This window comes from Lissotriton helveticus, chromosome 1_1 (genome assembly GCF_964261635.1).
Source record: "Lissotriton helveticus chromosome 1_1, aLisHel1.1, whole genome shotgun sequence".
Taxonomy (NCBI): domain Eukaryota; kingdom Metazoa; phylum Chordata; class Amphibia; order Caudata; family Salamandridae; genus Lissotriton; species Lissotriton helveticus.
The window spans coordinates 776,597,011-776,610,907 of NC_136057.1; the positions used below are offsets into that span (position 1 = coordinate 776,597,011).

The 13,897-nt window shown below is 45.1% G+C and overlaps 1 protein-coding gene across 1 annotated transcript in view; it reads right to left on the bottom strand.

The window, feature by feature from the left end:
- Positions 1-953: 953 nt before the first annotated feature.
- Positions 954-13,897, bottom strand: part of MET (MET proto-oncogene, receptor tyrosine kinase) — a 422,785-nt gene continuing 409,841 nt past the window's right edge. The window contains exons 20-21 of the mRNA XM_078674354.1: positions 1,430-1,566; positions 954-1,306 (exon numbers count right to left, since the gene is read on the bottom strand). Coding sequence (XP_078530480.1) covers positions 1,096-1,306; positions 1,430-1,566 — 348 coding nt within the window. The 3' untranslated portion in view covers positions 954-1,095. The remainder of the gene's footprint in view (positions 1,307-1,429; positions 1,567-13,897) is intronic.

The window sequence follows — 13,897 nt, forward strand, 5'->3', positions numbered from 1 at the left end:
ATTGGATAACATGGTGAAGAACTGCTCAGGGCAGGTGTTAGCTTTTGGAGATATTCGCGCTTAGCGCGAATATCTCCAAAAGTTGGTAATAGGAGATAGCGATGTTAGCGACTGTTTCCAGTCGCTAACATCTTGGCACGCCCACTTTGCATGTCATTAGTGATAAATATCACTGACATGCAAAGCGGGGCCCAAGATGGTCGCTATCTCCTATTAGCTGTCACTAACTGGTGTTAGCGACAGCTTGGTAATAGGGAGATAATTTTATCTCCGCTTTCTTGGCTTTTAAAGCCAAAAAAGCGGAGATAAACCCCCTTGATAATATGCCCCTTCGTTTTTTAAAAGTGAATAGAGAGAGTACTGGTTGCTGTCAATACATTTCAGGAAGGTATTTGAAGCAGTCCCGCTCATTAATGTTAGCGGTCTTTGTGTAGGACGGCACAGCTGTGACATTCTTACATATATCTACGACATGAACATGAGTGTCCTGTTTTCTGTTTTCTTATTTTTCGCACTCTTTACCCTCAAAGAGACAGTGGCGCATCCTTCAACGCACCAACCCCTCACTTGAAAATGGATGCATTATATGTTTGCTATTTGATTTCAACCAAGTATTAATAAATATTCAGTCATCTCCTGCCACATTCAGTGGGCCTCGTGCCATTATCGAAGAGCATTTGCTTTGAACAGGTAGTGATGCTTTATATGGAAAGTGACGGGGGTCTTTGTACTTGGTACCTGTTATTGGAGGTACAAAGATGTTTTCGCTGCTGTTCATGCTCTGAAGTATCAAGAGACAGTTCTGGTTCTAATTGCCTGGTTGAGCTCTGGCATCCAGTCGGGGGCCTGCCAATCAAGATGCCTTGCTCTGTTTGGCTTCCCCCTGTTGGGTGTGTACCGTCAACTCTTGCAACGTCCCATGGCTTCCAACAACATTGTATTCTATCCTCCAACTAGTGCAATTGAGGCAGAACGTGTCTGCCAGTGTGTCCACACCCAATGACAGCTGGCAGTGAAAATGTGGTTGACACAACACTGACTTTGTTTGCACTGCTAACAGAGTGTTCCACAACAGCCATGGAAATGGGTAGCTGATCACGTGTCTCTGTCCTTGTCGATGTCGTCTTGGGATGACAGAAGTGAGGGGTACGGAGCCACGCACTTGATGTTGACGTACATTGAGTGCACGTGGACATAATGCTCCCCGATAAATGTGGAAAAGATGCCGGATATTCCTGAAACCAGTTCAGAAAATGTTGGGCGCATTTCAGACCTTGGATGCCAACATTTTAACATGACATCGAACCTGTATTCAGAACAGACAAGCACAAAAAAGATCTGCTTAGTTTTTCACACACATTATTTTAAATGCAATGCTTAGTAGGAGGCAACCAATCCAAACATTACAACTCACAAAAGGTTTACTTACAGCGGGTCAGGGCAGTACTCAGGCTGCAGTAGCCTTCTTCCTTGCAAGAGGTAGATGGTTATATCAAATGAATTGACGTCAGAGTATGGGGGAGCGCCTCTGGTCATGAGTTCCCAAAGCAGAACACCAAAGGACCACTATAAAAGAAAAGGGAACATAAAGCATTCTTTTTTATGATATAAAGTGAAATATCACAAGGTGATTTGGTTGAACACACTTTAATTCCTGCACTAAGATAGTAGTCCTGAGTATGTTGGAGTAGAGGGGGTTTATTTAAGAACCAGGTAAATACCAATACCCCATGTTGAGGTATTTACCGGATGTAAATTGGTCAGAGTTGAGGACCTGGATATTAAGTACTGCATGCAGATTTTGTATTTGTAGAACAAAATCTGCTTGTTTGACATTTTGTCTGGGCCTTTTGCCTCTGATGAAGTTTGCAAAGATTTATCCAGCAAAGTCTGTCAGTGAAAAACAGTGGGTGCATCTTTACATCATTGCTTCAGTCCAGTCAGAAGTTATACTAATGGAGGCAGATAAGACTGTAGCCAGGGTGCAAGCCATATAGTATCACTAAAGTAAAATAGGGGCACAGTGCAGAAAGCTAAGGATTCTGAAGAGGAACTAAACTAAGGAAGGCATACCTGTGAGGCAGTGACATCCATGGAGGGACGCCATTAAGTATAAAAAAAGTCAGAATATCAACCACTGGTAGATAATGAGGCAAGAGATCTACCTGCAGACATTTTAGCCAACCATCTGGGCAGGGTATTGAAGACTAAGGACATCCAGTTCAGTAGACTTCATGCCAAATAGAGAAACACATTTAAATCCAAGATGATCATATGGCCTTCTGGAATGTCTCAAACAAAAGGTATCTGATATTAAGATTGTCTCTCAACTGATGCAGCAAAGTCAATTTATAATGTGGGCTAGCCCTCCATATTTAGCGAAATTGGTTAATGGACTAACATTTTGTTCCTATATTCAGCCACTTTATTTGGTACAGTTAGCCAAGTCGACAGTGAATGGAGCCTCGTTGGGCACCTCTTTGTGGGAAAGGGCACAATCAAGGTTGCCCACTATCTCTTCTACTCTACCTATACCATGAAGTGTTCACCAGCTGGCTCAGAGGAGAGCCCCAGATTAGAAGTTTTAGAAATTTTAATATATGGGATGAAAGGATATTGCTGTATGCTCATGATATACCCTTCTGTATATTTCTGGTCCTGTACTTTCTATGCAGATAAACATATATTTTGAAGCTATTTGGTAGACTTGAGATTGAAAATCACCTAAACTAAGAGAATCCACTTCAGAATGAATCCCATCAACCATATTTTCAATGGCGCTTCCAGGCAGAAAAAAAGTGTTTGCAATACTTAGGCGTCTTTGTGACACAAAGTAGGGAGCAATTGTTGGAGCTAAACTAGCTGGAGGCACTGACCAAATTCAAGGAAGACGTTCAGCACTGGAGATGCCTCCCACTCTGTTTTGCACTATGGGGCACTCTATAAAAAGTTGGTTCTCCTCACAATTCTGTACATACCCTACATTACAACTTGCTAGGCTCCAGAACAATCCCACAAGAGAATCGAACTGGTATTTTAAACACTGTTAAGGGATGGTGGCATTCCAGAATGTCACATTATGGATGCTTCCCGCTGAAACTATTTGGAAAGGTACAGGGTGACCAATTTAAAAGGGCACACACAGGCGCTGAATTGTTGTGACATCATCTGTCTGGCTACAAACATTAAACTATTGTGAAATCCGGTAAAAATGACTCTTGTGTCAGGTAAGAATATCTTATAGAAGATGATGCTGACATTATGGAATGAATAGACCCCAACAAAGAACACCAAACCTTTTTTGTGATACCAAACCAATGGATGCATGTAGGGACAATGTCTGATTATGGGATAGTGCAAAAGCCTCCAGGCTAAAACAACATGGCGAAATATGGGTTGTCTATGGCAGCAAAGAAGTCCTCCATATGCAAAGGGTAGTGTACATTCAAAAACTTTTGAGTAAATTTGGGGATCCTGAAAGAGGGCCCATGGCTTGATAGGGTAGAAAATGTAAATTTTAGGGATAAGGGAGGCAGGAATTGCGAACAGAAATATTCAAACAGTGTGAAAAGAAATGAGGTAAAAATGATAACATTTGAATAACAATTACAATAGACAGTAAAAATAGCAAGAATGCATAGTAACTTTTATTGCACATCTTTACTTAATTATTCTCTTGTTTGGATGCAGAAAATCATCTCTAAAATATTTGTGTTTTAAAAAAAACAGGTTTAAAACAAAATAAAACCAACGAAGAAATCATTTTTGGCTTGCATGTTTTGGATATGTGCCGTTGACTACAGCGAAACAAATGGGCCATATTTATCAAAACTTTGCTGAGGTGCAAAGTGACCATAAGTGTCACAAATTGGTGAAAAGTGTTTGTCAGCACTCCTTTTAGAGGACCACGGGGTGAGTAGGCATTATTGGTCTCAGCCGTGGTGGTTGAGGTCTTCACTCCCAGGGCCCGGCCTACTACGGGTTCTGAGACATTGGGCCAAGTCTCCCTTCAGCATTTAGCTGTCAATGGTAGAGCTGTTTGAGCAATCCGAGACTTCTCGGGGAGGAGGTTTGGGTATTATGAACACAGGTTCACAACTCAACATACATCCATCAACTTCAATAACACGATTGTGCAGTCCAATAAATGCTTTTACTAACAAGCATTGGCATAGCCAATAGGTCTCGCCTTTGGGACATTATAAGTGTTTAGCCATGCAACAGTTGATGTTGCACCAAGGAGCAGCCGCGGTCGGTAAGGGAGTACCTGCCAGGGCGGTGACGTGGGGAGGGGGAGGGGCAGGGTGGGGGTTAGTAATGTATGGATAATGGAGGTTTGCAGGTAAGTAAACATTTAAATAAATCAAACGAATTTCGTTGCGGGCACTGCATACCTAAATGCAATGCAGTGTGCACAACGAAATTCGTTTGATTTATTTAAATGTTTACTTACCTGCAAACCTCCATTATCCATACATTACTAACCCCCACCCTGCCCCTCCATCTCCCCACGTCACCGCCCCGGCAGGTACTCCCCTACCGACCACGGCTGCCAAGGATATTGTGCTGCATTACTAAATACTTATAAGGTCCCAAGAGCGAGACCTATTGGCTATGCCAATGCTTGTTTATTTAATATACTCTCCCAATCTATTAGTGGAATGCTATATCATCAGGTTTGCCCTGACTCCTAAAGATCGGGGTGGGCTTGACCGTATTCCAGGGAGCTTTTTGTATATTGCTAGTCAGGGGAGCTACAATAAAAATTACTCATCCACTCCCAAGGTATCCCTTTTTTCGTGAGGTCGGTGGGAGATGATTAAAATAAACGATATAAGGGGCAGGTTTGATGTGATGGTCCTGTAACCCTTTTAGTAGCAACATGTTTCTATCTACACTAATGGCTGAAAACGGTCTGCAGCATTCATCAAGGTGGCTTTGTTTTTCTAATACTCTCCTGCTAACATCTCTTTTATGAAAATATATCAAGCCATGCACAATAAAACATTTTTTAGGCATGACACTGGGAACAGAAGCATCATTGTATTGGGGATGTGGTTAGCTGGAGTGTTTTTAGCTATTCCTTGGAATGAGAGCTCCTTGTACATAAACGGTGACGGTTCAAGAGTGAGCTGACTGGTGCGGTGTCAATAAAACTCACCAGAAGACTCCACATCACCACAGACAGGGTGCCCCAGTCCTGCGTTTTCATTTAATGACCTAACGCAATTTCGGATTTTCTATCCTATGTTCCTTTAGTTGAACACGCAAGATATCTGAAAACAGTGATTTCTGTGAGAAGTTCCTAAGATCGAAAGTGCCTCTTTCGTCGGGACTTAACTATTCCTGCTCATGATGGTGTGTCACATCACACTGGGGCACATTGCTGAAGACATGTAGCCCAGGGAAAGGCGACAGCACAGGAGGCACGCTATACCCACTGACCCGATCAGCTACGACCCCGGAAATTGCTGAGTAACGGGTGAAGGCGGGAGAGACCAGGCTCAGAATGCCAGATTACGTGCTCATCACGTCACGTGATGTTGTTGCTAGGGACGCCTAAAGAGAATCCCTTCAAAGTGAAACAGACTAGGACACTGTCAGGTCAGTGATCTTCGAGGCCCTCCTTCCCTCCCTGTCAGTAGCTCATGTGGTGTATTCGTGCCAGCGCACGCTCAAGCACACCCACCGCCTCGCATGCTGCCCTGCCAGCCAATGGGAAGCGAGGCCACGTGCGCACATCCAAACAGCGTTCTGGAAGGAGGCGGGCTGCAAGATTTGGTGGCACAGACAAACTAGAGCATCTGAAAAGCAGCCACTAGATGTAGCCGGAGACTGTGCCAAGCGCGCAGCGCCGTGGACAGGCTCTGACAGGATCCGATCTCCTCTGTGCCGCATGGAAACGCTGAGGCATTGCACTCAGGGTGACCATACCACGGCCCCCACACAGTCAGCGCTGAGTAGACACCACATCCCATGGGCTGCACCCTCAGTGCGGGCATGGCCCAGAGACCTCTACGCAGGTAAGAGTCTGCACCCGCCAGAGGGTATCCGCATGCATGGAGGTGGAGATCTGCACCATGTTTAGAGAGGAGGATCCGAAAACTGACACTCTGTTCCTTAAAAAGGGAAATCTGCACATGCCCCACTGAGTGAGTCGCTTTTGTCTCCTGACAGGCAGACCGGCCCAGGGCTCGGAGTTACAGGTGCCTCGGAGAGGATGCCCGGGACGGATGCATGCCAGGTGCCTTCCCTGTTAGAAACTGATCAATGCCAGTTAGACCTAAGGTGGCTCTGGGGACCTTGCTGGATTGGGAATGGTCGCCTTATAGTTAATAATAGTGAAAGGCGCCTTATTTTTATTAATAGTCTTTGCCGCTTAGAATGTAGCAATAGTTACCCAAGATTTAGAAATAGCGATGAACACCGGAAACCGAGTAATAAGAGCAGTCGTCAGAAATATTCAGGAGCGATAGTGGGCATTGAACCTTCATTTGTAATGGCGATGAATATCTAAAATTTAGTAATAGAAAAGGACACGCGCCATTAGTAATACCGAGGGAACCTTTTTTTATTTTTTATTGAATCAGTGTATATAATTTTAAATTTCTGGTAATGGCAATTACTATTTACTCATTGGCGAGTAGTTTGGCATTTTTAGGACCAGTCATTTAGAGTTCTGGGTATATCGCCCTATAGCTGGTATCTTTGGAAAGGTGTGCACAGCATGTCTAGGAAGAATGGTCCTATCAAGTCTGGCAGGTTCACATGTTGGAGCGATGACTCGTTTGGCACTTCATTTTCAAGGAATGATGACCAAGAAAGGTCATTTCCATGCCTGGCGTCTTAAATTGCTAGAAGAGTTGCCTAGGTTTGTGATTCGCATCTTGCACTTAAAACTCAACTGCATAGATGACTGCGGCCTCCCTGTGACTGGTGACTGACCTGTTATGGTCTTTAAAACAAGCTCGCGCGGAAGCAGGGGGAGGCGCGCACGCGCTTCGTGTGGAAGCAGGGTGGAGGGGGAGGGGCCTCGCGATTCACTTGCAGGTGCGATAATTGTTACCATATGGCAGCGATCGCTCCTGCAAGCGAATCGCCACACGTGCACGCATTGCCTTTGAAGGCAATGGAACGCATGCACGTTTTGGGCTGAAAAGCCGTACCGATAACAAAAGGTCTTTTTGCCTAAGGAGCGCATGCACGCTGCGTAGGCGAGACCTAAAAAGGGAGTATTTATCCTTTAAAACAAAGTACAATACAGCATACCACAAATAATCTACACAGTCTTCATAAGAAAGGCATGCTAGCTTTACCCGTGTTAGCTCACAAGTCTCTCTTTCTGTTTTAAAGACTAAGGTTATACCCTATTTACGAGAGGTGACATCCAAGCGAAGCCCTGTTAGTGAGTTTAAGTCTTAGACCTTTTACTATACCTATGTGAAAGACAAAGTGTCCCCGCCTGTAACCCGTCATTCAGAGCAAGTTTCTCCTGTGGTGGCCCGGCAGTGAGCAAAAGTCAGGACACTGAAGTCAAGGAGGCAGGCACCCACGGCACTGCTCCGGTAATGCATTAAGCCTCTCTTTTAGTCAAGGGCAAGTTTTGGGTGCTCCTAGATTCGGATTGCTGAATAGTTGCTCACCAGGCTACAACAGTACACAGGGTGAAAGCCCTCTTCTGAATCTAGCGCTGCACCAGGGCAACAGACATCATCTTCACCTGCACCTGGCATACATGGGTCGCAAGGAACTCAAACAAGCCTACAGCCCTCCTTAGGTGCTGCACAGGACGATGGCCTTTCTTTTGATAACGTGACACCAAGGGTAATATCCCTTATTCTTCACCGGGCCCCACCTGTCAAACGGGGTTCATGTACTATGCACATAAATAGACGGCCGATCGCTGCGAACATGCCCACGCGCAGATAACCCGGTCAGTTAGGCTATCCTGATGAACCAGAATCTCACACTCCGCTCCCTGCATCCACTCAGCAGGATCCCCATTGGATCTTGATCCCTCCAGGCGATATCCTTCTCCTCACAGGGTTCTCTGGTCTTGGGTTTGGCAGAAGTTGATACCCCAGGCTCCAGGTGAGTGCGCTTGATTCTCCTGGGTGAAGTCCCCTCACCCAGCCTGGGAGACGAGCAGACCCTTGGTCTCAAGCCCTGGTCACAGCAAGCAGAAGTCCGGCTGAACTTCTCCATGCCAATGTACAGCTTCAGTTTGACAATTTGGAAGTCTCAAGCTCCCCTTTTTATCATCCATTTCTAGACACAAATGTGATTTTGTGTTTCACAATGTTGCCAATTTTCGAAGTGCCCATTTCTCAGATTTGTTCATCATCCAGAGTGCTATCTGTCACAGCAGGAGTGTCTCCAAATCAGATAGCCCCAACACAGGTTATGGGAGTAACTAGAATATCACACATTTATGTCAGTCTTAGTGATAAGTGTATCCAGCAGTTACAAAGTCCCCAGCCCTACTCCTTATGGTTCCCTTATCAGCCGATCTCCTTCCTGAGATGTGTCTAGGACCTTTTGATCTTCTTTTAGAATCAAAGAGCCCTTTTGAAGACTTCTGGGGAGCCTGGCTCTTACTTCGTCGAGTGTTTGTACTATTCACAGGCACTCATGCATTATTAGTGTTACATGCAAACACGTATGTAGCCCTTCATGTACTGTACCACTTCCCGGGCACACGCATACACTAGTGCGATGCACTTACAGATGCACCGCAGCCTCCATGTACTGTAGCTTACAGTGCATACCAGACTGGCACACGAACACACCAATGCAGTCCGCACTCCCACAGATACACTCTATCTCACTGTACTGTAGCACAAACTGGCTCATGTACATCCCAGTGTGCTAGACTCCAATATGCACGCGCTGTCCCTATGTGCTGTAGCACACAATAGCTTATGTAGTCCTAGGGCGGTGGACTGCAACATGCATGGGCTTTCTCCATGTAAAGTAGCATACACTGGCTCACGTACATATCGGAGTGGCGCACTCAAACATGCATGCGCAGTTAATATGTACTGTATCTATCACACACTGGCTCTTGTACAGACCAGCGCAGTGAACTCAAACATGCTGCTCTGTCTCCCACATCCATCCAGATGTACGACATGGCTGAGCTGAACACACAGACGTGGAACTTCCTATAAGTTAGCTTGTGCGTCCCACTCGTTTGACACAGGTCAGAATGCCTGCCCATATTACTTGATTACTTACTATAAAAAATGGTATGTTGCCAACACAGCACTCTTGCTACTTTGCTCCTGGTAATGGTGGTAGCCCTCCATCACTATGAAGGTAGCGCATGGTGTGCCCCTCCAAGTCTAACCAGACAGAAACCTGTGAGACAGGCCTATGATCAATGTTCTCCCATGACCACAATTTTGCTAGCAAGATAGTAGTTATGACCGCAGCTTGGGCACTCAGGGCAGGTGGCCATGTCTACCACCATAGGAGGGACTTTTCCGTCCCAACATTCAAGTTGTTATTTACATTCGCAAAGTAGTGCAACATGCTACTTTGCACTACATTGTATCAAGGAAGGCATCCCACGGGCGATACATGAATATTCCTATGCTATCACGCATAGATTTTGATGCACATCCCTAGCTACTAACATTTGTAGACAGGGCTTGGTGCTAAAACGTACACCTCCTTGAGGCAGGAGCACAGTAGGAGGATTGTGTTCCTTCAATTTGCCTGTGTGCTGTGCAAATACAAAGTGAACATTTAATTTATTTCAGAGCATACAGGTTTGTATTGGGAGGGTTCCCCACACACACATCTTTGCACTTTAATGTACTATGATGCAAAGGAGTGTGCATGGCACAAGGCTGCTAAATTGTACATCAGTGCTTGGAAAGGGCAGCAGTGCCATGGCGCTGCCCTGCAATCTCCATCTCATACAATGCATCACAGCAAGCAGTACATGACATAGTAGTACATTTACCCAGATGTGTCTTAACAACGCTCTTTGATCTTGAATCTTTTCCATTTTACCATCAGACACAAGCACACACAGGTATAATCCCCACAGGATCTGGATGCGTTAAGGAAATAATTTATGACATGGTAGAGAAATTGTTCAAAGCTATCACGATAAACGTTTTACTCCCAGAAGCATGACACAGAAGTTATCGATGCTTGGGAAAGTGGACATCACATAGAGCAGTTGAAGGTAAAGATGCCAGCAAGAATTAGGAAAGTATAGCCCTTTTACATTTATATTAGAATATTTAACTTCATATGCCCAAATAAAGGCAAAGGGAAGTAAATGTACTGAATGAATAAGACACAGGTGGAGACCTCGTATATTCTATGGTGTTCGATCAGGTATCTGAAGTGCCTTCTACTCTATGTTGGAACAGTTCTTCTTAGAGAAGAACCGATCCATGTATCAATGTGATTTTGTGCTACAACTTCACACATACGTTGTGATTGTTCATTTATCTAAACTGTATGACTTTATTTCTGATTTAGGGCCTTACTATGAGTCTGGAGGTTCGTGGACCGCCAGACTCATGGTGGCGGTCTCCCCACTGCCCTCTTATGACTAGGGTAGTCGGGCTGCCCTGGGACCATTGCATCTGCCACAACTGCAGTTCCCTGGCGGTTGTGTGGCGGTCCTGAGGCCGCAATATTCTTGTGGGATCTGCTGTGGCCCCACCAAGCATATTACGCGTTTCCTCACAGCCATGTGGATGCACACAGGGGGATACAACATGTGCCCCCCTAGGTGCATACCCACCAGTCCCTGCATGGCATGGACTGCAGTTGTCTATGCTGTGCAGGTACTGCCTTTGACGTTCCCATTGTGGTGCCTATTTCATAGGCACCGCCCTGAGAACACCAAAGAACAGCCCTCCACACAGGAGAAAACTCCTAATCTGGAAACATGGGTTTGGCAGTGCAGGGCGGTCTCACTCCCACACGGATAACCTCATAACAAGGTCCTTAGGGTACTTCAAAAACTATTTGACCTAAAAGGAGAATGGAGTCAAGGTAGCATCCATGTTTCCAGGCTGTAAGGAAAGGAGCACATTGCTGTAGGTAGCTTCACAGTTATCTTTTTGGGAAACTGCTGCCTAAAGGGGAATTCCAGCTGCACTCGTACCATCAAAGCTAGCTTCCACAAAAAGGATGTGCAATCAATCAAAATAAAACACAACTGACCTTTCACAAGTGCTAAAGATCAACTTAGTGCTGATGTTCAGACAGGGGTTTGAATCATTGAACACATGAGTGCCTTGCCTCATCTGTGGAAATCTGTGTATTATTAAAATGCGTAACCCTAACTGGATTACCCATTGACACGTAGTGAAAGATGTTGCTGCTTTCCACATGCCATCAGCCTCAGAAAAGGGGAAGGATGAGAAGTGTTGCCAGAATCAATATCTATATCATGCAGATTTCTCCTGCTAGTGTACTGACAAAACATCTTTCCAAATGACTGTTTTACAGGCAGGTGTATTGCAGATTGACACGTGTTTTTAGCTTTACTTGCTTGGTTTGAGACTAAGCAACGTTATTACTGCAACGTTATTACTGTAATTTGTGCATGAGCAACCACCTCACCACAATTCCCAAAACTTATGAGAGAGCGCAAATTGGGAAAAAAATATAGAAGTGCACCATATTTACAAGCACGTTGTATCAGTTTAGTAAAGATTACATAAGAGTGTCGAATTTAGAGAGTGAAAATACATAAGAGTGTTTAATCAAAATAGAATGCATATATCAGTGTGAAAAGCTAATGTAGAAGAGTGTAGAAATGTTAGAATGATGTTGAAATCCCATGTTATGTGGTTGTTGTAGAGGAGAATGTAATTCTGCTAAACGTAGAAATGTGTAGGCCACATGGCAGTTCACAGAGAAATGAAAGGTGCTGTTACACTCTCATACGATGTGGATTTTAATGTTGTTGTAATTCAAAGTATTATTGTTCATAGAACTGAAATATATGTTTTATAGAAGTGTTTCATATAACCATTGTGTGTAATAAGTTAGAATACTGTTTAGACTAAGAAATTAAAGGTTTGCAGAGTGCACAGGCCCGTTTCATGTAATTCTAATAGGCCTGAATAGAGAAAGTCATTTCTTTAGATCTGCATGTGCTAGTTAAAGGAAGGTCATGTTAAGCATAAATTGCGGAGCCTGCTCGAAGGGTTTACGACTTAGAAGATACGGTGGAGGCCGGAATTTGGGGCCCACAGTACAAGTGTCTGTTTGCAGGTGCGAGGAGGTTCCAATCAAGAGAGTGATGAATAGACTTTTGTTCCGGGAGCCAGGCACAGGCCTGGAGGAGGCTTCAGGAATTTCCTGGGGGGTACCGTCCTGCCGGAGAAGAGCCTGAGAAGCAAGGTCACCACGCTAACGATGGGCCCAGAGGAGTATCAGCATGAAAAATGCCAGAACCGACACCACGTGAGGGGCGTCTCTAAGGGGCGTCTCTATTGTAAATGTGATTTTGTATTAGGGACAGCACCCCTGGGTGGAGTTAGAGCAGATGGTCTGAGGAACCTAAGAGAGCGGATGGGTAGGCAGATAGGTTAACTGCGAGAGACCGATTTACAACGAAGACTAAGGGAAGTGAGTGATCTTCTTTGGAAGTCACCACGGCTGACACCTTTTTAGGTTAAGATTCTGCTAAGTAGGGATGTCACTTAGTCTAGTGTAGGGACAGTCTAATCTGTATTTCCTCCTTTCTGTAAATGACTCACAAGCTACGGCTCGTGTCTATTCTTGCAACTCTGATGATTCTTGAATTGGGTTTGGTGATATTCTTTTGCCGACTAAGAGCATTTAGAAAATTCATGTTTGTATTGATACCCGTATATCTTTTAAACCTTATTTTGAGATGTTTGTATCTCCAGTTAACTTTGGCTTTATAATAAACTTTTAAAACTTATTCGTGGTAGGTGGTTCTTGAGAGTGGTGTAAGTCCTTAACTGTTTGACCTAGTAGTGGATTGCCTTTTACTCTATGACAGGTACCAACGGTTTAGTCGACCTGAGTTGGGATCTAGATCTATAACAATAGACCAGAAATCCCGCGTTAGCAGTTGGTAGCAGAGTGAGGATGGTTACCTTCTTGAGGAAGGTGATCTAGACTAGGTTAGATTACCCCAAGGTCCCTAGAGATCGAGAGATGAGCAGCGGAAGAATCGCCTGCCGAAGAAGGTGCTGACGGTGCGAGAGAAAAGCAGCAGGGTCGGACGAGAGTGAGTATAACAAGGGTCATGCGTTGACAGATTGCGGTGTTTTGTGTTGTATCTGTATTGTAATGTCATGCGGAGTTGAATGCCTGTAGTGTGATTGAGAGAGGGTTGTGAGCGCGCGCAACCTGGTAAACTGGGAAATCTTAAGTTCGGGGAAGAGCTTAAGTGGTTCGGGTGTATCGAACATCCAGAGTAGTTGTCGACCAGAGTAAAGGGGGTCATGAGGTACCATTGATCGCCCGCAGGACCGAGATAGGGGGAATGCAAGAGTGAGTGTGTGGGTAACGGACGCAGGTCGAAAGTTACCGTGTGCAAGTAACCTATCAGTTAAGGCGATTGTCTGGACATACACGGAAAGACATTTCGTCAGTTAAGGTGACAATTACAGGTAGACTGTGGGCGTACAGTCAAGGAAAGTGATCGCTTGGTCGGAAGTAATCATTTTTCAGAGTATGAATGGGACGCATGCATGACCGGGAGACGAGCGGAGAAAGGAGGGGAACTGCTGCGAAGGGGAGACGAGTGACGTCGGCGAGAGCCGCGCTGTGATAGGCCGGTTGGTGAGAAGCCGCGCTGTGATAGGCCGGTTGGTGTGACGTCAGCGAGAAGCCGCGCTGTGATAGGCCAGTTAGCGAGAACCGCGCTGAGATTGGTGGATTG